Consider the following 24,990-nt stretch of genomic DNA (forward strand, 5'->3'; position numbering starts at 1 on the left):
ATTGCCACAAACCAAGATATCCAAACATTAAAATAAAGAAAGCAAAATTGATCAATTAATCAAAAGTAATCCATTTATCTTTTAATCTAAAAAATTAAAAGTGAGGAACAAATACATACAGTATAGAAATTCCCAAATTTCTCATTATAAATATATACCTTGTGAATCCTTCGAATTAAGACAGATGCAAAAAACCGTAATATAATTCTCAGTTCATCAACAAAGGACTCATCATCTGTTACATCCCTTCAATTGAGGAGAAAAGCAAGCATTTAGAAGTTCAAAGAAATACACAGCTTCCTCTTCTAGAAAACAAGAAAAGTCTAGAACTGACTTTCTTCCATTTACTTACGCTACTTTTTTTTAACAAATAATGCATTACAGTAGAGAAAAAAAGAAATGTACAAAGAATAGAAATCTCCCATAATTCTAGTGACAAGACACAATTACTGTTAACTAAATTATAGTACATATTTCCCTGCAGACATTCACATGTACGTGGTCATATTTTTAAGATTTTTAAGATCATTTTCTAAACATCATCAAAGAAATATCTAAGAAATAAAACAAAGAATAATTTTGAGAAGCAACAGAATTACATACTAAATTTTAAATTAGTTTAAATATTTCTAGATTAATAATATAAACTAATTCTAAAAGTAAGGGAAAAAAGTGTGTGTTCTATTTGAAAAAGAAAATAAACTGAAACTCAACTGTTTTTAAACAGAAATTTTGACAACCTTCTCCTGAGTTTTCCTGTAGTCCTGAGGTCCCTAGAAGAATAAGGATACTTCCCTAATCAAAGGCAAGAAAGAAAGGTACGTATAATGGTGATATTCTGAACTTGAAGATGATGCTACCTGTTAAGTCCCTTGGTAAAATAAGGAAGATAATTGTATCAATCATGCTTTCCACTATTAACTCCAAGGAAGGGGATATCACAGCATCAAAGGAGAAAATACAGACTTTAACATTTACAAATACAGCCATATTTTATATCTGAAGAGTCATAATGTGGGCGTAGGGGTGGGGCGGGGTCGCAGTGGGGAAGTTTTACAACAGGATTCATTTTACAAAAGGCCTCACCATCAACTTTACTTAAATGGCAAATGTCCCATATTTAAGACAGACTCAAATGTAAAAAATTAATTTATATAAGCTTTTCAGGAAAATATGCCATATAAACTGAATATTAAATTTGTTTTAATACACTATAGATCAACTCAACTACTAGCATTTTTTTTTTTTCTGGCCATGCCACGTGACTTGTGGGATCTTAGTTCCCTGATCAGGGATCGAACCTAGCCCCACAGCAGTGAAAGCGCTGAGTCCTAACCACTGGACCACCAGGGAAGTCCCCTACTAGCATTGTTAAATTAGGAAATTCAAAATATACTGAATCTATATAAAATTTGGGTAGTTATCATTAAATATTACATCTGTAAGTCATACGGGTTTAAGTGTTCAAATACATAACTAAATACATGATGCTTATGTAAGGGAACATCTATTTTATAATATAACTTGGGATTTCTGATTGTCAAACTATATATTTTTTTCAGATCCATATCCTGCTAAGCATAGGGCACTTGTACATCCACCTCAGACACCAAAAACAAAGTTGCTTTGGAAAAAACATATTAATTTTCCAGGAAAAGTCTATTGAAATTAACTTTCAATTTAATGAAATATCTGAATATAAATTTTTCCTGTAAATGTACAACTATTTCAAATGTAAAAAGTGCATACAAAATAGTAAATCACTCCTACAATTAGGAGTCATGAGAAATTCTACAAGTTACTTGAGGACACGGGGAGGGGGAAGGGTAAGCTGGGACGAAGTGAGAGAGTGGCATGGACATATATACACTACCAAACATAAAACAGATAGCTAGTGGGAAGCAGCTGCATAGCACAGGGAGATCAGCTCAGTGCTTTGTGACCACCTAGAGGGGTGGGATAGGGAGGGTGGGAGGGAGACGCAAGAGGGAGAGGATTTGGGGATATATGTATACATATAGCTGATTCAGTTTGTTATACAGCAGAAACTTAACACAACACTGTAAAGCAATTATACTCCAATAAAGATGATTTAAAAAAAAAAAAGAAATTCTACAAGTTACTTCTCTTTCAAAAAGTAGCCTAAGTTCCTCTTTGCTATCATTAAACTGTTAATTGATGACCTAATCAATGGTTCTTAACTGGGACCACTGTGCCTCCCAGGTAAATGTGGCAATCTCTGAAGACATTTTTGGTGGTCACAACTAGGGGAAGAAGGGATACCACCAGCATTCGCTAGGAAGAAGCCAGGGGTGCGGCTAAATACCCTATAAGGCACAGTACAGGTCCCTACAGTAAAGAATTACGTGGTCTAAAATGTCAATAGTGCCAAAATTGATAAATCCTGGCCTATACTGAAAACATATCATTAGCACTTAACTTAATGGTATTCACTATACTATAGAAAAAAGGTCTTATAGAAAGAGCTTACCTGTACCAGGGGTAAATGAAGTTTTCCAACACTAATTCAAGAACCTGCATAAAAATTATTTTTCAAAGAAAAATCAAGTTAGTTAACTCATTCTGGGAAAATAAACTCTACTACTAAGAAATATATAATAAAAACTAAGTTTAGTATCCCATATATTGACATCTAATATCACACTTTCACATGACAAAATGTATATGTCAACTTTACATGTTGTGATGATGAAAGAAAACATGAAAAAATACTTTGAAAACCATAAAAAAGAAAAATTACTATTAGAATGACACACATTTTTAAATATTCCTATAATTTAAAAAAATTTTTTAAAAACCTAAATTGTTCTGACTCTGAAGCTTCACTGAACCAAAAAATTTCTATGGAAATAAGGAAAATAATAGGCTAGTCTTTTGCATTCCTAACCCTCTCTGTCAGTCAGTATTCCCAGAATAAAATGAAGAAACAAATATATAAGACTTACATAAAGGGTTAAAGTTAGGTTTCAGTGATCATCTTTGAAGCGAGGATAGTGACCAGAAGGGAGCATGAGGGGTACTTCTGGGTGCTAATAATGTTTTTGTTTCTTGATCTGGGGGCCGGCTACATGAATATGCTCACTTCGTGAAAATTTTAGCTGTACACTGAAAATCAAGTTATATGTGAAAGAGTAACAAAACAAAACAAAAGAAATCTTGGGTGTTAAACCTTCCATTCCTTGAGCCTGGGTGCAGCAGTATAGTTTAATTTTTAAAAGGACTTGTAGCAGTGGGCATTAACTTTAAAAAACACTAGGGAGGGAATGAAACAATATATCTAATCTGACTATATACCTTCTCTGCAGTAGTAATCAAGACTGGACTCTCTAAATACTAAGGCAACAAGATTTGGACTTTTTACTAAAAAAGTAAGCATTAGTGATATCACCTGGAAAAATAAGATACATATAGACAGTGTTAGGACACAGAGAGGAGACTAGAAAATTTACCATTAAACATTTCATCTTATTATTATATTATTCCCTCAAATTCAATCAGAAGCCCTAGTAAGTTTACATCCTAAGTAGCTCTTTTCTACAGCTCCACTATTCAGGTCCTCATCTTCTCATCCCTATACATAGCAATAGCCTCTAAACTAGTCTCCCTCCTTCCAAGCTAGCTCCCCTCCAACCTCCATAAACCTGCCAAAGTGATCTAAAACATGTATTTGACCACATCACTCCGCTGCATGAAACCCTCAATATATCAAACCACAACATATCAAAGTTAAGACAAGTGGAGCTGCACTGATTGTGAAGGGGTGAGAGAAAGCTGCTTGCCAGCCCCTGTGACCATCCACTTCCTTTTCACCTCCCACTGCATCCTGTGAATCACATCTGAAAACTCTAGTTACACAATTTGAAAATCACTGACTCCCGATCAATTAAACTCCTTCAGCGTGGCCTTTTAAGTCTTCTGATGATCTGATTTCTAAAGGGCCATATAAAAATCAGTTAAGAACTACGGCAGTCCTGGGTTTTAGACTGAGTTCTTCTGCTACCAACCAAGTATGATACCTGAGAAAATTATTAAAACTCTCTAAACCCTTCCTTTGGTAAAACCATCAAATCAATAATAGCACCTACTTCATAGGCTGTATGATTACATGAATAATGCAAGTACAGTGATTAGTACAATATCTACTATACAGTAAGTGATTGATAAATACTAGCTAATAGAGTCTGGTCTCTTCGTTGCCCACACCCTCCTTCGCATTTCACCCTCCAGTCTGCTGAACACTCCACCTTGTTTCAAAGCCTCTTTCTTTCCAAAAGCTCTTCCCACACCCTGAAATACCTTTTCCCACACTATCAGGCTGATAAACTTCTAGTTATATTTCCTGACTGCTCCTCTCAACAGTTATGCACTTCGTCCTCTGTGCTAATGATACACCTTGTACATTTCTTCCATTATAGCCTGCATTACATTATATTGTATATGTCTGTTTAAATGGCTATCTCCCCTCCTAGACTGAAGTTCCCAGAAGAAAGGAACCATACCTGATTTCTCTTTTTATTCCTAGGGCCTAATCCAGTTCCTGCCTACAGCAAGATCTCAGAAAATATTTTTAAATATTGGAGCTAGTATTTATTGAACACTAATATGTGCCAGGCACTAGGCTAAGAGCTTTACATCAGTTTTTTCAATTTTTAAAAAGAAACGAAGTGTCAAACTACAAATAATACTCTTCCTAGATGTCTTGTCTTCAACAGACCTCAAATCAGCACTCTCCCCAACAGAAATATAATGTGAGCCACAAATATAATTTCAAATTTTCTAGTAGCTATGTTTTTTAAAAAGTAAAAAGAAACAGGTGAAGTTAATTTTATGATATATCTTATTTAACCCAATATACCCAAAATATTATCATATATGTAATCAACATAAAGTATATAATAGGATATTTTACATTTCTTTTTCCTTACTAAGTCCTCAAAATCCAGTACATATTTTACTGTATTTTACATATACAGCACATCTCAATCTGGACTAACACATTTCAAGTGTTTATCAATAGCTGCATGTGGCTAGTGGCTACTATACTGGACAGCACAGTCTTAAATCAGGGAATCTGAAGGATGAAAAAGAGCTTACAGAAGAAATGAAAAGGAAAACTGCCAACAGTTTAGCATTTATGCAGCATACTTTTCGCCAAACAAAGATACAAACTGGGAAAAAGGACAATTAAGGCAGGATTCAGATGCCTAATGCTATTCTTCAACTAATTAGCACTCAGTTTAATTCAATAGATATCTATCAGGTACCAACAATATATCTGGCACCTGCACTTGGTGCTGGGAACAAATGAGACCCATTCCTTGCCTTCAAGGACTTGACTGCTTTCTTGGATGGAGAGACCAAGTTTCTCAAAGAAATAACTAAAACATGATATGTTACCAAAAAGGTACATATAAAATGTGACTGGAACAAAGATAAGAGAACATGCTTTCTATTCCTATACTATGGACAAACACTGAAATGTATCTGACTCTCTGCTCAAGTTAGTGTCAAAAATGGGGTCACAATTCAGTAAGATACACATTGGCTCCTTGTAGCTCAGGTCTCCTCTGGAATTACAAAATGGTTATTTCTACTGTCTTATAATAAAAATGACTATTTTTATAAGAGGTAAACAATAACTAGGTAAACAGTACTTTTTTTGACTAAAATGTCCATTTCAATTAGACATGGGATCCAAAAACATTTCTAGTTTACCATTCAAGTTGTATAACAATCAACTACCAGCCAAGAATTGATTAGGCAGCATATATTAAAATACTCCATGATTAAATTTTCCATAGGTATTTAATACTTTCTGCTTGGGTATACATAGCAATTTTATTTAAATCAGTTACCTCTGAAAGAGATGCATCAACCTTGGAAGAAATTTTCAGGTCTAGCCATGGCTGGTAGTTCTCAAGCAGCAAGGCAGGTCTAAAGAAAATCATACAGTTAAACTGCTTGAAATCCAAAATGTAACTGGAAGGATCAACAAATTAAAAGTGTTTAACGTACCTATGTCGTTTACATTTCACTTTACCACAAACAGCACAGCTACGACCTTGAGGAAATAATTCCTGAAGTCCTAACTGCTAAAAAAGGGAAATGGGGAGATTCGTCTTTACTTTACGTATCATATTTACTGAAGAGAATCAACTTTCCAAAAGTTTGTTAATCAATGTATGAATTCAAAGGACATGATTTTTTTAACTAATATCTGCTTTAACACTGAAACCATTCTTTATAATAAATAATACTTGCTATACCAAACTGCCAATAGGAAAAAAATACCTAATGAAATGCTTTACAATAACTAAGCCAAATTTTCAAGCTTAAAATTAAAGTCAATTGTTACGCTCACTTATTAAAAATAAATAAATAAATATATAAATCTATATTTGAAAATGATACTCTACTGCAAAGGTATAAGAAAAAACTATTTTCTATTTCTCCGAAACCTTGAATTCAATGAGGGAGAAGACGCGTGATAACTAGTAAGGTTCCTGACCAAATACGGGGTATCACCTTCAGCTGTGTTTCCTCTGAGTAGAAATATCAACCAACCTGAGATGAGGGACTACATCCACTTGGAGAATTTTCAAGGAAGAGTTCAAAGTTCAGAAAAACTAATTATTTTCGTTAAAGAAATATTACTGGTTTGTTTCTATGGAGCAAATAAACATTTAGGGAACAATTAGTTCCCTGTTTGTGTCTGTGCCTCAGAATCACCTGGAAGGCTTTGAACAGGTCCTAATTACAAGGCCCTAACCCAGAACTATTCAATCAAAATCTAGTGGTAGGGCCCAGGAGTCTGTACTTTTTAAAAGATTCCTCAGGTGATTCTACTGTACAACCAATTTTGGAAACCTCTGTTTTAATTCACTGTCATCATAGTTAATATGCAGTCAAAGGACACTCTAAAATCGTGGAGCCCAATTTTCTGAGAATTTTCTGTTTTCTTTCTTTAGCTCCTCCTGGGAGACCTATATACTTTAAAAATAAACATATATGCAAATTTCACTTTAAAAATGTTCTGATGTCTTCCATTATTAAATAATAGCAGAGGTATTTTTTAAAAATCACTGCTTTAACATGCTTTCATGAACAATATCGAATAGCACAGGGTCATACCTACTAATTCTTTTAAAAGTAAGAACACATATATTTTACCTTGGGTTTGTATTTTATCGTGAAGAATATATTTGGTAAGAGAGAATCAGGTCCCAATGAGCAGTAGAATGTGACAACTCCAGCAACAAATGACCAGAAGATCATTAAAACATGAAGATACCTTAGAAATAAAGGAAGGTAATTATTAGAACCAAAAAACAGCATATAACACTAATTTGTCCCTTCATTGATTTCACAAGTTTTTAATTAAGCACCTACCATACTAGGCTGAAGCAACTTCTCCAGTCATGATTTTCTGTAATGTATCTACTAACTATAAGAATCATAGAATGTATGCTATCAAATGTATATTTCATTAAATGTATAAAGAAGTATAACTTCTCAATATTTCATAATTTGGTACCTAGGTTGTCATATTTAGCCAATACCACATTTTTCCAGAATACCTTCTAATGACAGGGTAGTATTCAAACCCCACCAAAATTCTGATTATTTGTCATTAAATCAATTTTACTGAGTGCCCGTTTTGTGCTACCTAGTACTAGGCTCTAGGGATACAATAAGGAACAGCACTGCCATGGTCTCTATTTGCATGGAAAACACTATCTGGTAGGTATAACAGATAAGTAAGTAAATACAATACAGTGTGATGATGTATTCTATATTATGACAGAGAAAGTATGCATGATATGAGAACTCCTCGGGCAAAATACACAACCCAAACTTGAAAAGACAGAAAAACTCTTTTCAGAGAAAGTTGTGTCTGTGGAAAACCTTAAAGAGTGAGTAGGAGAAAACCAACAGAAGAGGACAGGGTAGAGGAAGGAGGGACTGGGGAAGAGGCAGGGGAATTCAAACTGGAGAGAACTGTGTGGGCTAAGATCTGAGCACAGTTCCAAGGAAGAAGTGGTCTTGAGATGAATCTAGAAAAGCCAAGCCAAAGCCACATGACACAGTGTCATACAGTAAGCCATGTTAAGGTGTCTCGATACGGCCAGTCCTCACAGCGCACAGCTCTGACGTGCATACATTTCAGTTGCCAAAACTTTGTGAGACACCAGCCCCCCAAACATCACAGTTCAAATTCTAATTACCGCGTCACGGTTGTTAGCTGTGCAAACCATACAGTACAAACTTTGGTGCCAGCTCTTCAGGCCACAAATCACTATGTAGTGAGAAGAGAATGAAGCCAATCCACAGAGAGAAGCAGGAAAATCCAGGAGGAGAAGAAACTATTGGCAGTATTCCAAACCCTGGTTCTATGTGTCTCTGAGGCCCAGCTACACTCCAGTTCTTTCTGCACTTACATAATCTTCCCATGATTCCCCTCTTTGCCAAACCTAGTGTGAGCTGAGTTTCTTTCATCTACCATCAAGAGTCCTAAGTAATGCCCAGGAGACAATGAAGATTTTAAGAATTTTTAAGAGTTTTAAGAAAAAGAGTAGTATCACCAGATGATCAGTAGACACTCAGGCAGCAATATGGAGAATGGCCTAAACTGGAAACATGCAGGTTAATTAGAAAGCTGCTGAAGTAATTAATCTAGGAGAGTCTACAGATGGCCTGTACTAGGGAAGAGACTTAGAAATAAAAAGAAGCTGACTGTTTTGAGACATCTAGGAGGAAGAATTAAGGGGACTAAGTAGTTGATTAGATGCAAGGAGAAGGGAGAGATTAAAAATCAGTTCCCTTTGGACATGTTGAATTTCAGATATCTCAAGACGTGTCAAGCAGAAATGTTCCATAACCAGCCAAATACTGGGTAGTTTAGATCTCTGCAGAGAATATGCGCCAAGGATAAAGGTTTGGAAATTACCAGCATAAAGATCACTGAAGTCATGGGAACGAATGACATGACCAGGGAAAAGCTGCAGAATGAAAAAAGAAGAGAACATAATACATTTAAGAAATAAGCAGAACAAGAGGAATCCGTAAAGGAATCTAGTAATTAGAAGAGTTGAGAAGACATCTGGGGGTCAAGTCAAAACGGCTGTCAAGATAAAAAGAAGAAAGAAAACATTTCAACAGGGATGAAGTAGTGAACATGATCAAATAGTTGTGAAATAAAGTGAGACAGATTGAGAAGTGTCCGTCAGTTTTAGCAACAAGAGAGCCACTGATGAACTAGGCAAAAGCAATTCTAGTAGAATGGTAAAGAACTGCAGTGGGTTGAAGAGAGGTGGGGAAGTGGGACTGGTACATGTGGATAATTCTCTTTTTAAAGGAAAGAAGAGCTAAGGTTTAGCTGGAGAGGGACCATGAGGAAAGGTGTTTAGAAAAACCTGATCATAATTAAATGTTAATAGGAGAGAAGGAGAAAAGAGAGAAAAAGGTAGGAGACAAAAGATAACTTGAGAGAATTATTTTCTCCTAGAGAGATAGGAGTAGTTGGGATTCAGAGCCAAAACAGAAGAAATAGTTATAACAGGAAGAGAGATCTCCTCCCCAATACCAGAGAGAAAGAACAGATTGATGAGAATGGAGTCAAACCTGTAGATTTCAAAACAGGAATTTATGATGGCCTTTAGGTGAAACAGGAGATGCTGAGAGTGAAGGGTGAAGGTGGCATGAACGGAAGTTCTAGAAGACTGGGGAAGTTCTGAAACAGCTGCTGGGAAGAAGTAAAGAGAAGGGTATCCTGGGGAACTGCCGAGCAGTACTGAGGCTGAAGAGTTAAATTTACAGGTGTGGGATCTTCTCTAGCAACATTCAGTAACCAGGATATAAACACTAAAAAAAACAAGCAGCATCACTGATCCAAGATTTGGAGTTTGTCAGGCAAGTGGAATGTAAGGAAAGAGAGCCAAAGATACTGGCAATAGAGTGGCTGAAGTGACGGGCAATGGAATCTAAGCTACACTGACTCCAAACCACATAGGAAAGTAAGTGACAACAGAAGAGGGAAAATGGATAGGAAGAAGGCAGAGGAATCGGGAGGCTGAGGAAAGCAGGCTTTTACGAATGAGAGAAGTAGGTCAGCAAGTGGGAGGTTTGATTTTTAAGATTTCACAGGTAGAATACTTTCTGGTGATAACCAGGGCCACCATAGGGTGGTCTAAGTGGGAGGCTGTACAGGAGTCACCTCGAGATAGACTAGCATATTTGATGGGCTACTTGCCCAAACACTGGAGTCATCTAGAACGATGGCAGAATTTAAAATGGAGAGAAAGTTTATAAACCAGAAGCTTATAGTACAAGTGACCTGGAGATCAGTGAGAAAACAGACAGATGGTATATGTTCCAAAGGAGTAAGAGACTTCTATTTCTTTGACAGAATAATTTGTACCAGACTTGCCTTCCTGCCATAAACAACTATAAAACTGAACAAAACATGTGCAGCAACTGCTTTTAGGCACTGGATAACAGGCAATATACAGCAACAGAATCTTTAAGAGAAGGGAAGCACACAAGTGAGTTCCACATTGATCCCAGTTCTTTGACTGGGGACAACTGTCCAAGTGCAGCATGGAATAGAAAAGGTTACAGAAGATATTGTGAAGATCTGGGATTTCGGAATTGGGGAATAAAGCACCAAGTAATAAGAAGGTGAAGACAGATGATTAAAGATGCTTACGTATTATAGACAGTGACCAAGTAAGTGCAAAAGCTGTGAGACAAAGGCTGCACCACCCAACTACATGAAACCGCCTGGTCTCCAGGCTTCCAGAGCAATTCTATACTTGAGAAACATCCACTAAATACCGATTATTAAATGCTCTCACTCAGCACTTAAAACATAAACATGATTACTATTCACTCAAAAAACTTGCTATGGCTTAATGTTGCCTGCAGGATGAAACACAAACCCCTTAAACCTTTATGGTCCCTTTCAAGCTGACTCCAACCCACCTTTCTACTCTTATTTCTTCTCATTCCTTTATACAAAGCTTCACTCCAACCAATACCATAATTGACATCAAGTTTTAAAGAAACATTAAGTCTGGAAACTAACTCAATAGGTTATACAGGTATTCACAGAGGAAATTATGAAATTCATGTCCATAGCCACTTACTGAAAATCATTTTGAGCCGGAGAGATATGACTCAGAATTCAGAATTTTTAGGATTCTTGAACAGTTTTATAGCATGTATTTCATAAATAACATAATGTAATATGTTAATGAGGTCTGATACAGTACTCCATAATCAGATATTAATATTTCTGCAGCAAAACATAAACAATAAATAAATAAATAAGTCAGAAATAAATACTATAAATAGTCTCAAGTCTATTGAGGTCAGCTTTTGTTATTAAATGCCAAACTTATGGGAAAAGTTACTTCTTCAGAGTTTTTTGGATCTCAGAATTACAGATTAGGAATTGTAGACCTGTGCTTAGACTGAATGACAATAAACACTACATGCAATACGTATACTGCTATAACTAGGTCAAGCAATAACTAAGGCATTATTTAAGAAGGAAATCTATAGCATTAAATGCATTAATCCTGTTGTTCTCAACGAAGGGTGATCGCACTGCCCAGGGGACACATGGCAGTATATGGAGACATTTTGATAGTCACAACTGCAGGGAGAGGGAGAAGGGGACTGTGGTACTTACATCACATGACTAGAGGCCAGGGCTCTGCTAAATATTTTACAGCGTACAGGACAGCCCCCCACAGCAAAGAATTATCTGACCCAAATTATCAACAGTGTTGAGGCTGAGAAACCTCGCATTAATCAGAGACAAAGAAATGCTGAAAACCATCAAGCTAAGCATTCAGAAGGATGGGGGGAAAAATGCAAATCCAAACACATTAAAAGGAAGGAAACACTAAAGAGAAGAACAGAAATCAATAATGTGGACAATAATGATAAGACAAAAAAGAAAATTAAGCTGGTTCTTTGGAAAAACTAATAAAATAAGCAAACCTCTAACTGGATACTACTGAAAGTTTTAGGGCACCAATAATTACTCTAAAAACCGATAATTAAGAGAAAAGTGTAAGTATTTAACCCATTTTTCCAATTTGAGATGTACTTCATTGTAACTAAATACACCTAGTGGAGGATGGAGTAAAGCAATTTTACACACACACACAAATTTTTTTTTTAATTATTATTTATGTATTTATCTATTTTTGGCTGTGTTGGGTCTTCGTTTCTGTGCAAGGGCTTTCTCCAGTTGCGGCAAGCGGGGGTCACTCTTCATCGCAGTGCGCGGGCCTCTCACTATCGCGGCCTCTCTTGTTGCGGAGCACGGGCTCCAGACGCACAGGCTCAGTAGTTGTGGCTCACGGGCCTAGTTGCTCCACGGCATGTGGGATCTTCCCAGGCCAGGGCTCGAACCCGTGTCCCCTGCATTAGCAGGCAGATTCTCAACCACTGCACCACCAGGGAAGCCCCACACAAGCATTTAAACTAAAAACTACAGAAGGAATGGAAGAATACAAAATCATCATGTTGCATCCTATAATGAAGTAACTGATTCAGGGAGTAAATAAACGGTGAAACCAAAGAGAAAGTTTGTTGGGCAGTTGTCACCACCTGAATACACAAAGTGAGGCAACTCCATCTAACGTGGAGCTATCCTCTGATGTGATGTAATAGGATGTACACAGCATCAGTGAAGTACTCTTGCACCAAATAAATAAATAAATAAAAACAAATCTAAATCTAATTGAGCCTATAAATCTAACTCCCTGTCTACAAAAAATATAAAGGTGCAGGTGAGAGTAAAAACAGAAGACACCACAAGGAAACTATCAGCAAAACCCAAGGTGTGAACAAATGGCTCAGTTTCTTCAACAACTCAATAGCAAGGAGGAAAAAAAGAGCGGGTGAGGAGGAATGTTCTAGATTTGGGTTGACAAACTATGGCTTATGGATAGCCCTCAAGCTAAGAAAGATTTTCACATTTTTAAAGGGCTCTTTTAAAAAATAATATGGGGGCCTTCCCTAGTGGCGCAGTGGTTAAGAATCCGCCCACTAACGCAGGGGACACGGGTTCGAGCCCTGGTCCGGGAAGATTCCACATGCCATGGAGCAACTAAGCCCGTGAGCCACAACTACTGAAGCCCGCGCTCTAGAGCCTGTGCTCTGCAACAAGAGAAGCCACCGCAGTGAGAAGGCCACACACCACAATGAAGAGTAGCCCACTCTCGCTGCAACTAGAGAAACCCCATGCACAGCAATGAAGACCCAACACAGCCAAAAATAAATAAATAAGTTTTAAAAATAATAATATGGGACGGAGACCTGATGTAGCCCGCAAAGCCGAAAATATTTATTCTCTGACACTTTACGGAAAAAGTTTGCCAACTCCTGTTCTAGATTATAAGACATTTACAAAAGTTTAAGAAATGCATCAACTACATACAATGAGTGGACCTAGCTTAGATTCTGATTAGAACAAATGCACTACAAATTTCTTTTTATAAATTTTTTTTATTTTTATTTATTTTTGGCTGCGTTGGGTCTTTGTTGCTACGTGGGCTTTCTCAAGTTGCGGCAAGCGGGGGCTACTCTTCATTGCGGTGCGCGGGCTTCTCATTGCGGTGGCTTCTCTTGTTGTGGAGCACGGGCTCTAGGTGCGCGGGCTCCAGTAGTTGTGGCTCGTGGGCTCTATAACGCGGCTCAGTAGTTGTGGCGCATGGGCTTAGCTGCTCTGCAGCATGTGCAATCTTCCCGGACCAGGGCTTAAACCCGTGTCCCCTGCACTGGCAGGCGGATTTTTAACCACTGCGCCACCAGGGAAGCCCCTACAAATTTTTATATAATTAGGAAAATTTGATTATGGACTGGTTATTAGAAGACATTAAGAATTATTGTTAATTTTGTAAGGTTATGGTTTTGTGTAGAATAATTTACTTTTTAAGGGAGGAAGGTTAGACTTTTTTAAAACATTGATGGTTACTGAAGCTGAGTGATGGGTGCTTAGAGGTTCCTTGCACTCTCTTTTTTCTATATATGCTTGGAAATTTTCAAAACCAAAAGTTAAAAAGACAAGGTTTTAGCAAGACAGATGAGGGAATAAAAAAAAAAAAAGAGGATACAAATATACAATACAGAATGAAAAAGAAATAATCATAGCTATAACTGAAATGAAGAGTAAGACTATAAAAACTATATGTATGCTCATAAATTAGATAACCTATATGACATAAATTTTTAGAAAAAGACAAGAATGCCAAAACTTAGGAAGTGAAGAACTTGAATAGACCAAGTATCATTAGAGGAATTAAAATATAATCAGAGACCTGACTATAAAAAAAAAGACCCCTGGCCCAAATGGTTTTACCAAACTTCCATAAAACAGATAATCTCTACTTTATACAGACTGCTTTCGGGGGAAAAAAATGAGAAAAAGCTGCTAATTTTAAAGGATTCATATAATTTTAACTCCCCAACCTGATAAAGATAATATAAGCAAATCATTAGGTCTATTTTACTTATGAATATAGATATGAAGTACTAAGTAAAATATTAGTTAACTAAAACTAGCAGTATATCATAAAATAAAGAATAATACCATAAGAAAGGCATATTTTTTAAACAGTTCAATATCTTTAAATCTACACCATCATGAACTAAAGGAGAAAAAAAAAATCAAAACAATGAGGCCTCTTGACCTAATTACTAGTTTACAGGGAACACAGAGGGAAAAGAACATGCCCCGAAACAGTACAGGGATGCAATCAGCAAAAGCCAGACTGTGGAAAACTCTACAGAACAAATGGCCAGTTTCCTCAACAAATAATTACAAGGTTAAAAAAAGGGACAGGGGAGGGAAGGCAACATTCAGATTAAAAGATCATATTTGTATCTTATTTAATTAACTATGAAAAGCTGTTTATGAGTAAGATTCATTACGGATGCAGTAATGGATAGACAGACACACAATAAAGCATATAAAAATACAGTAAAATGTTTGAAAGCAAACTTATGGTGACCAAAGGGGAAACACGGACGGAGGGATAACTCAGGAGCTTGGGATGAACATACACACAGTACTGTATATAAGATAGATAACCAACAAGGACCTACTGTATAGCACAGGGAACTCTACTCAATATTCTGTGATAACCTATATGAGAAAAGGATCTAAAAAAGAATGAATATATGTATATGTATAACTGAATCACTTTGCCGTACACCTGAAACTAGCACAACACTGTGAATCAACTATGCTCCAATAAAAAAATATGTAAAATGTTAATGTAAAATCGAGGCAAAACATAATTGGTCATTTACCGTAAATTTCAACATTGCTATATGTTTAAAACTGTTCATCATAAAATGTTGGAGGGTAAAGCTCTAACAAATTCAGGGAAATCTGAACACTGAATAGATATTTAAGGATGCTAAGAAATTAGTTTTTTTTTAATGTGAAATGGTATTGTGGTTACGTAGAAAAAAAGCTCCCATCTATTAGAGATACATACTGAAATGTTTAATGTTTGCTGATAAAATATATCATGTGGGATTTCCTTCAAAATAATTGGGGGAGGGGGTGATACTGGACTTTAAGCTGATCATTTTTGAAGCTGGGTGATAGGTATTTACAGGTTTCATTGTACTATTCTATTTTTATTTTGTGTTTTAAGTTTTCCATAATAAAGTTTTTAAATGAAAAAAAGCTATTAAAAGGACATCAGAGCAGATCTGAATGAATGGAGAAAGATTATGTTCATGGATGAAACCATTAAATACAGTTAACTCATCAATTCTATTGATAGAATATTTAATTGACAAATTAAATAAAAACTGTGCAAATTCTTTGCCCTCCTCACATCAAAAGCAGGAGCCTAATTTCTTTCCCCTTGAATAGAGTCTGGCCTTAATAACTTACTCCTAACCAAAAGAATGTGGCAGAAGTGAAGCTCCCTAACTGCCTAACTTCCAAGGATAGGTCATAAAAAAGATACAGCTTCCACCAGAAACTCTTTCTCAGGATACTCACCCTTGTAACCCAGCACCAGGTTGGGAAAAAAGCCACACGTGAAGGCCATATGTACATGTTCCGGCCTACAACCCAGCTGTATATAAAAACACACTACAAAACTATAATACTGTCATTAAAAAAAAATTTGGTACTGTTGTAGAAAGAGAAAAATAGACAAAAGAAACAGAACATAACAGTGAAAGACCCACTTAGTTTGGAAACAAAAACATTGTAGTCTGACTGTCTGGGTTCTAATCCTGGCTATGACACAATGCAAATTACTTAATCTCTCTGACTCTTGCTTGGGCCTCTATAATATGGGGTAATAATAATAACACCTAACTCATAGGGTTGTTATGATGATTAAATAAGTTCATAAAAGTACTTGGAAAAGCCTGTCTTAATACTAAGTTAAGGGACTTCCCTGGTGGCAGTGTGGTTAAGAATCCACGTGTCAGTGCAGGGGACATGGGTTGGAGCCCTGGTCTGGGAAGATCCCACATGCCACGGAGCAACATAAGGCCATGAGCCACAACTACTGAGCCTGCGCTCTAGAGCCCATGAGGCGCAACTATTGAGCCCAGGTACCACAACTACTGAAGCCCATGTGCCTAGAGCCCGTGCTCTGCAACAAGAGAAGCCATTGCAATGAGAAGCCCACGCACCACAATGAAGAGTAGCCCCAGCTCACCGAAACCAGAGAAAGCCTGCGCACAGCAACAAAGACCCAACGCAGCCAAAAGAATAAACAAATAAATAAATTTTTTTAAATACTAAGTTAAGTGTATATAAGCCAGTTGTGGTAATCTGAAAAGTAATAAAGAAAATAATACTAAAACACATTAAGCAGGCTCCATATATAGAAGAAGGCTATATGTACAGAAAAAAATCGCAATTTATAAAATAAAATTGCGAACCGCAGGTAACAGTGACTAGAATGTTAACAACAGTAGTCAACTCTGAATGGTAAATTTATGAGTGATTTTTAACGTCGTCTTTATATTTCTATTTTCTGACTTCTTTACAGTTTATATGAGTCAATGTTATTTAGAAAGTTATCAATAATAAGTATTTTTTCTTAACAATGTCTTTTTAATGTAATTTTAAAAGTCTGGGCTTCTAAATCAGAACGATCTACATTAGAATCCCATTTTGCTACTATCTATGAGCCTGAGAAAGTTATTGAACAACTCTAGGCTTCAGTTTGCTTATTTGTAAAATGGGGCTAATCAAGGAGCTGCAAATTAAAACTACAATGAGCTACCACTATACACTCACTAAAATGGCTAAACTAAACCTATAAACCATATCAGACAGAACTGTAAAACATTTTTGGCAAGAGTAAAATTGGTATAACCACTTTGGAAAACTGTCTGGCAGTATCTACTTAAGTTAAACAAATGTATATGCTATGATTAAGCATTTTCATTTATGGGTATATAAACCCAAAAGAAATAAGTACATATGTCTATCAAAAGAAATACATATTAGAATATTCACAGAAGCATTATTCATAATAGCCAAAGACTGTAAACAATTCGAATGCCTTTCAAAAGAATGGACAAAGTGTGGCATAGTCTCAATGGAATACGACACAATAACAAAAAAGAATAACTACTGATATATGCAACAATATGGATAAATCTCAAAAGGAGAGTTGAGAAAAAGGAACCAGATACAAGACCATATGATTCCATTAATATGAAGTTCAAAAACAAAACTGATACATGACAAGGAGAAGGTTATTGACAAGGGAGCCTACTAAGTTGCTAAAAATGTTTTACATCTTGATCTGAGTGGTGGTTACATGGGGAGCTATATTTTAAAATTCACAGAACTATACAATTACGTATGTGTTATACACTTTTCTGTAAGTTATATCTCATAAAAACAGTCACTGAGGCTAGTAACAGTACCTACTTCACAGTGTTGTGAGGATAAATAAGACAAAAATAACTGCTAACATTTAATAAAAGCACATGTGCTGAGCACCATTCTAAGCACTTTCCATGTGTTAACCCACTTAACTCATCAAAGTAACCGTATAATGTAGGTACTAGTATTATGCCCATTTTACAGATTACGGGACTGGGACAGATAAAAATTAGATTACTTATCCAAAGTCATATAACTAGTTAAAGGAGGAGTCAGAATAAAATTCTTACAATCAAGCTTCAGATTCAAAACTTTCAACCACATCAATAAATTGCCTCAATAATAAATGAAGGGGACCTCCCTGGTGGCAAAGTGGATAAGACTGCATGCTCCCAATGCAGGGGGCCCAGGTTCAATCCCTGGTCAGGGAACTAGATCCCACATGCATGCCGCAACAAAGGAACTGGCGAGCTGCAACTAAGGAGCCCACCTGCCACAACTAAGACCTAGCGCAGCCAAAAATAAATAAATATATTTTTTAAAAACCTCAATTACAGTTAAACGCTAGGAAAAAATCTATACAAATAATAATAATAATAAATGAAAACTCTTAACACAATACCTGAGCCAAACAAAGTACTCACAAAATGTTATCTATTATAACTATTACCATTATTATTAGGATTAACTTAAAATGTTCCTAATTATAATACTCAAATATTCAATCCTATGACTGGCCAACAAATCTATATATAATTGTATCTATGCTCTTAATTTATCCCAACAATACTGCAAAGGTGATATCATAATTTGAAATATATAAAGTATGTTACTCTACTCTTCCCATAAATCAGTTACAATGTTCCAAAGGTTATATCCATTTATCTTTCCACAGATAAGATTCATAATTTTAATGCATATTGAAAGAAAATTTTATATGCTAAATAACACCTTGAGAGTTCTTTAGGAGTTAAAGTTTCAAGACAACTAGAGAAAAAATTAATTTCAAAAAGAGTATTAGTCCGGGACTTCCCTGGTGGTGCAGTGGTTAAGAATCCGCCTGCCAATGCAGGGGACACGGGTTCGAACCCTGCTCCAGGAAGATCCCACATGCTGCAGAGCAACTAAGCCCGTGCGCCACAACTACTGAAACCTGCACACTCTAGGGCCCACCTGCTGCAACTACTGAGCCCACACGCTGCAACTACTGAAGCCCACGTGCCTAGAGCCCGAGCTCCGCAACAAGAGAAATCACTGCAATGAGAAGACTGCACACTGCAACTAAGAGCAGCCCCTGCTCACCGCAACTAGAGAAAGCCTGGGGAGTTTTTGTTTGGTTGGGTTTTTTTGTGTGGTTTTTGTTGTTGTTTTGTTGTTTTGTGTGTGTGTGTGTGGGTTTCGTGGGTTTTTTTGGAGGGGTTTTTTTTTGGCTCTACCAGGTGGCTTGTGGTATTTTTTTTTAACTTTTTATTTTATATTGGGGTATAGTTGATTAACAATGTTGTGATAGTTTCAGGTGTACAGCAAAGTGATTCAGTTATACATATACATGTATCCACTCTTTTTCATATTCTTTCCCCATTTAGGTTGTTACATAGTATTGAGCAGAGTTCCTGTGCTATACAGAAGGTCCCTGTTGGTTATCCATTTTAAATGTTGCAGTGGATCTTAATTCCCCGACCAAGGATCGAACCCAGGCCCCCAGCAGTGGAAGCACGGAGTCCTAACCACTGGACTGCCAGGGAATTCCCAACCAGGGGAGATTTTAAACTGAAAATTTCTTTTAAAGTTATTTCTAAAACTTAACTAGTGAAATGCCTGTACAGAAATCATTTGTTGAACATATGTACAAAGCATATCTTCTCATTTTTTTCTAGTTCCATAGTTATGCCCCCAATGTTTTCTGCATTATATACACATACATATATATTTTTAAATTTCTGAATAGATGTGCCATGTATGCGAAAACAATTTCATTCATAAATCCAACCACTCAGAGATAACACTTATGTGTTATTTCCTTCTTTCTTTGCATAACACAAATACAGGGTACAGAGATCAGATGTTATACAGACCTGACGCTATCCTATGACTCCTTAACAACATAGAACACTGGATGCTATGATTAAGTTGGAAATCTAGTTAAACCTGCTCCTACATAGTTGCCCTACTTTAGAGACCTAAACTGACCCGACTCCCAAAGAAGACAAGTAAGAATCCCTGGACAAAACTTAATAATCGTATAAAGTTTACATGTTTTTCAGACTAAACCTGTTAATCTGGCTTGAAATACCTTCCAGATGACAAAGCAAGTAAGTACTTAATATTTTCCACTCTCTTAAGGATTCCACTTCTTCCATACTCTTACAATCAAACATCTTGCCATGACAATCAAAGTACATTTTCCAGTAATATCAATCGCTGTTTAAACCTAATATTATATAAACTCAGAGTTAACTAACAAGAAAGCAAAGAGGCCAGGGAAGAAACCCAACTTCAACACAGTCACAGGAAACGGTTATCTTAGAGCAAAATTAAACTACCAAATTTCTTGTGAATGCTTCCCCGTTCCTATCCTTGGGGATTAACTACTTCCAGATAAAGAGTAAGGATGGCTGCACGCTCGAAACATCAGAGGAAACAGCATGCAGATGCTGTCGCTGACAACTGTCTCAGATTTCTTTCCACCGAATGCAAATCTGAAGAATTCTAAAGGAACATTTCTCCACTACTTCCTATATCATCGCTACCGTTTCTAGAAAATCTACCAGTTTATTTCAGGGGCAGAACCTTCCGTTTTCAAAATGTCAATTAAATTTACCAATTTTACTTTTCAGTCTTCCCTTTAAAACTATTCTAGAGATGATGGTACTATTTTGCTTTCTGACTTGGGTTCAGAAAATCTTTACGACCTTGCGCTGTAATCAACAACACTGCGGGAAAAGCCGTGATCGACTGTGATCTATATTGTGGGTGGGCGTGCGCGCGCGCGGTGAGAGCTAGGGGAGTGCGTCTAAACCTGCGACTGCGACAGGACCTTGCACCCTCCTCTATCAGCTGACCGTAACGCCCGGACAGATTTCATTCCGAAAAGCATCGTTGATGGAGGCCCAGGTTTTAAAAAATGGGTGAAAACAAGGGACGAATGGGGTCCCGGTGGCTGAGGAGGCGAGGCCTTGGGAGAGGGGGTACTCGAGCCCAACCCCGCCCGCACTTCCGGTCTCCGGCGCCCAGCCCGGCTTCCCCGAGCCGCTCTCCCCTGAGGCCCCGCAGGCGGCCCCACGTCCCGCAGCTGCGCAGCCCGACGTTCTCCGCGCAGCGATGCAACGCGGCCTGCGTCCGGAGTTTCGGAGGAGAGCTGCCATCTGCCCCCCGCCCGGCTGGCTCGGCGCCGCCGCGTTACCTGTTGAGGAGCAGGGAGGCGGCGCTGAGGCAGAGCAGCAGGAAGCAGAACATCGGGTACTGGCGACAGATCTCGCGTCCTACGTCCAGCCGCAGACGCTGCTTCAGCTTCTCTCCTAACGTCCGCACCCAGGGCGCCATCTCCGTCGGCGTGGCTGAAGCTGCACTACAGACTGAGGCTGAGGTCGAGGCGACCCCCCATCAACCTCCCGCGTCTCCGCCCCCGGGCCGGGCAGCGGACCCAGACCGCCGGCGACCGGCGGACGGTCCGCCGGCTGCAGCTGCCCAAAGCCCCGCCCACGGGCTCCGCCGCGCGTGCGCGACCGCGCCCCCATCCGCCTGGGGTTCAGCCGTACGACGTGTCCGCCGTCACCCCGCGCAAGGCCTGTCGGTCCCGCTGCTCAGCCCCCGGGTAGGAGCCACGCGCCGGCCTCCGGTGGAGGGCCCCGTTCCCCAGCTACCGGCCCTTTTCGGAAATCGGGGAGAAGCTGCAGCACCCCGTAACCGCCTGTATTGCGGAGGAAAAACAGAAGGTTGTGCCCGAGCACAGGAGAAACTGCAGCCGCCCGCAGCCGTCGGGCCCTGCCTGCGGGACTCCCTGAGCTCGCGGGCCGCTGGGGACTGTAGTCTTTGTGACGCGCCCCCCAGCACTCTCCACGCCTCCACTCCGTAAGCTCAGCTCTACGTGGGGACAGGTCCAAGGTTTGCATGACGCCCAAATGGGAGGAGGGGGGACACCTCTCAGTCCTTATTTTGCACGGGCCGCGCGTGGGTGAGTAAAACAACCCTGGAACACGGAAGAGTCCAACCCACCGGGACGCTAGCCCTGCGAGAAAGCATCTTTTACGTGCTCACGGGCGAGGCAGACCTCAGTTCACTACAGCCCCGCGGGCCTAACCAGAACCCAGGTGTTTGGGTGAGGCAGCTTGAAAGGTTAGGTTGCATACCTCTTGTAGAGTGTCCTGCGGCTTTCGCTTTAGTAAGGCATCACATTTCTAAATTTTAATTTCCGTATTCTCCGCTGCTTTGACAGATGCAGGAAGACAGTATCGTAATAATAAGTAAAATTTACTTAGGCGGCGCGCTAAGCACTTTCATTTAACCTTCACACATTCACCTCCGGATAGAGGTACTCTGGTTTTTCCTATTTTACAGCTAGATTACTGACATTACTGAGGGGGAGAGGAACTTGCTCAGAATCATACTGCTAGCGAACCCGGGGTTGGAAGCCATTCTAACCCCAGAGCCAGTTCTCATGCTGTATGTCTTTTCTCTTTCTTAGTATCTTACCCTCCAAAGTGCGGAGACAGACAGACAGGTTCAGAAATGATTTTCTAAAAACATAAAAACCATGGTGTAAGGACAGTTTAATGACTATTTTCCCATGTTATTATTCCGAATACATGGATCATCTTTATGCATTACTTTCCTTCAGAATGTACCATCCTTTATTAATGCCATTTAATTTCACTGATATTATGAGTATTCCCACCCTTGATCACAAATTATACACATTTCTAATAACTTCTTTAGGATCAACATCAGTACAATTGCTGGATCAAAGAGTAAGAACATGATACATACTGTCAAAGTTCTTCCTAGAATGGTTAGCCAGTTCCACAATGGTATAAAAGTATCAATGTCACTGATCCTCATCGTTAGGTATTGTTTAAACTAACATCGCAAATATATTGTAGGATTACTCTGTAACAACATCATTGGAAAGCTTAGGGCTTTTTTTTTTTTTTTTGAGGTACATAAACGTTTCACTTTTTCTTTTTTTTTTTTTAGTGTCTTTGAACTACGTATAACCCCTCGTTTATATGAACATTCTAGGGCTAAACTGAAGTATAAATAAAAGGTGTATGTTGAATTAATCTACATGCATCAAGTGCCTACTGTGGACTTGAGTACTTTATAATTGGGTAAGTTACTTTATTAAACTTGTTGGGAAGTTACATTGCCAATCTTTCTTTTTCTGTTTAAAAATTTTGCTTCTTGGGCTTCCCTGGTGGCGCAGTGGTTGAGAGTCCGCCTGCCAATGCAGGGGACACGGGTTCGTGCCCCGGGCAGGGAAGATCCCACATGCCGCGGAGCGGCTGGTCCCTTGAGCCATGGCCGCTGAGCCTGCGCGTCCGGAGCCTGTGCTCCACAATGGGAGAGGCCACAACAGTGAGAGCCCCGCGTACCGCAAAAAAAAAAAAAAAAAAAAAAAATTTTGCTTCTTTATAGGCTCATTCTAAAATTCCTGTTCAACTTTTCACTGAGAGCCAGTACATTTTAATGATAAAATGTTTTCTGTTCTTTCATATTAGACATCTTTACAACATCCAACTAAAACTCCTTTCCCATATGATTTTCTTTGAAGGGGCAATTAGAATAAGCTAACTAGACAATAGACCAATTTAAATTTTCATATTGCTCTTATGCTCAGAAAAGGAAAAAATAAAAATAAACTTATGCTATAAGAAAATTTTACAAAATCCCCACCTAAAAGAAGAAAAAAATTCCTATTGATCCAACTTCATCTAATGAAATAAAATTTTTACTCCATCAAATGTTTTCTCTTTAAACTTATGGTCTGGTATACACGTCAGCACTCATACACAGAGCTTGAATTTTTTTTTCCAACTTTTTATTAAAAGATACGAACTTCCTAGTGGGAATATGAGATATCCGTAATCAATCCTGGTTCTGAAATCAGCTTCACCTTCTACTGGCAAATTCTTTGAGCAAGGTTAACTTGATATATCTCAAACCTGGAATCCTCAACTCTAAACAGTTACCTTCCTCAGAAGTTTTAAGGAAGATTAAATTGGGTGGAAAGTGCCTATTAAATGTCTTTGTACAATGCCTAATACAAAAAGTTTTATTTTATGGATTTATAAACATGACAAAAAAAGTCAAGTCAATTAGCTTTATTTGGATTTCAACAACGTAACATGACAATGACATGAAACCAAAGCTATGAGATACCTTACAGGAAACTGAGGTCCAAAGCGTTTTTTTTTTTCCAAAGCGGTTTTTATTGCCTGCCCTCAAGTGTTAGACCTGCACTGTGCAATACTGTAGCCGCTAGCCAGTATCTGGCTATTGAGCACTTGAAATGTGGCTAGTTTGAATTGACATGTGTTATTCGTGTAAAACACACCATCAGACTTTGAAAGCTTAGCATGAAAACAAGAATATAAAGTATCTAAACTTTTAAAAGCTGATTACATGTTAAATGATATTTTGGAAATAATGGGCTAAAAATTAATCTCTTGTGTTTCTTATTTTTGTAATGTGGCAACTAGAAAATTTTGAATTACATATGTGGATTGTGCTTCTACTAGACGGTGCTGCTCCAGACTAGTGTTAGCTGTGGAGGGGCCAGTACAACTTAATGTGTAGACTTTTTATAAATGCCACAATTATCACATATGCTAGGGGAACATTTGCAGACTACAAAAAGTAAAAAATAGTTGATAACGCATTCATCTAAAGGGCTCATAAACACCAAAGTACAATATCTCCATTATTTTAATGAATATTTATTAGCAAATAAGTATAAGGCACTGTACTAAATGCAGTGGTAGAACCAATGATTTCGGTGTTTTCTGACCTCCAAAGGCTTACAATCTAGCGAAGGAGACATGTCACACATGAAAAATAATGTGTCACACATGAAAAAT

The 24,990-nt window shown here is 38.2% G+C and overlaps 1 protein-coding gene across 6 annotated transcripts in view; it reads right to left on the reverse strand.

Annotated features, from left to right (window-relative positions):
• SNX14 (sorting nexin 14) overlaps positions 1–21,605 on the reverse strand; it is a 68,487-nt gene extending 46,882 nt beyond the window's left edge. For 2 of the 6 annotated variants that reach the window (XM_079939154.1, XM_079939157.1), the window contains exons 1-6: positions 21,318–21,605; positions 7,192–7,312; positions 6,037–6,113; positions 5,877–5,955; positions 2,492–2,535; positions 159–246 (exon numbers count right to left, since the gene is read on the reverse strand). In XM_079939154.1, the coding sequence (XP_079795280.1) occupies positions 159–246; positions 2,492–2,535; positions 5,877–5,955; positions 6,037–6,113; positions 7,192–7,312; positions 21,318–21,457 (549 nt within the window). In that variant the 5' untranslated portion in view covers positions 21,458–21,605. The remainder of the gene's footprint in view (positions 1–158; positions 247–2,491; positions 2,536–5,876; positions 5,956–6,036; positions 6,114–7,191; positions 7,313–21,317) is intronic. The other 4 variants (XM_079939155.1, XM_079939152.1, XM_079939153.1 and 1 more) reach the window with 3 other exon arrangements.
• Between the last annotated feature and the right edge of the window lie 3,385 nt (positions 21,606–24,990).

This window comes from Stenella coeruleoalba (genome assembly GCF_951394435.1).
Source record: "Stenella coeruleoalba genome assembly, chromosome: 12".
Lineage (NCBI taxonomy): Eukaryota > Metazoa > Chordata > Mammalia > Artiodactyla > Delphinidae > Stenella > Stenella coeruleoalba.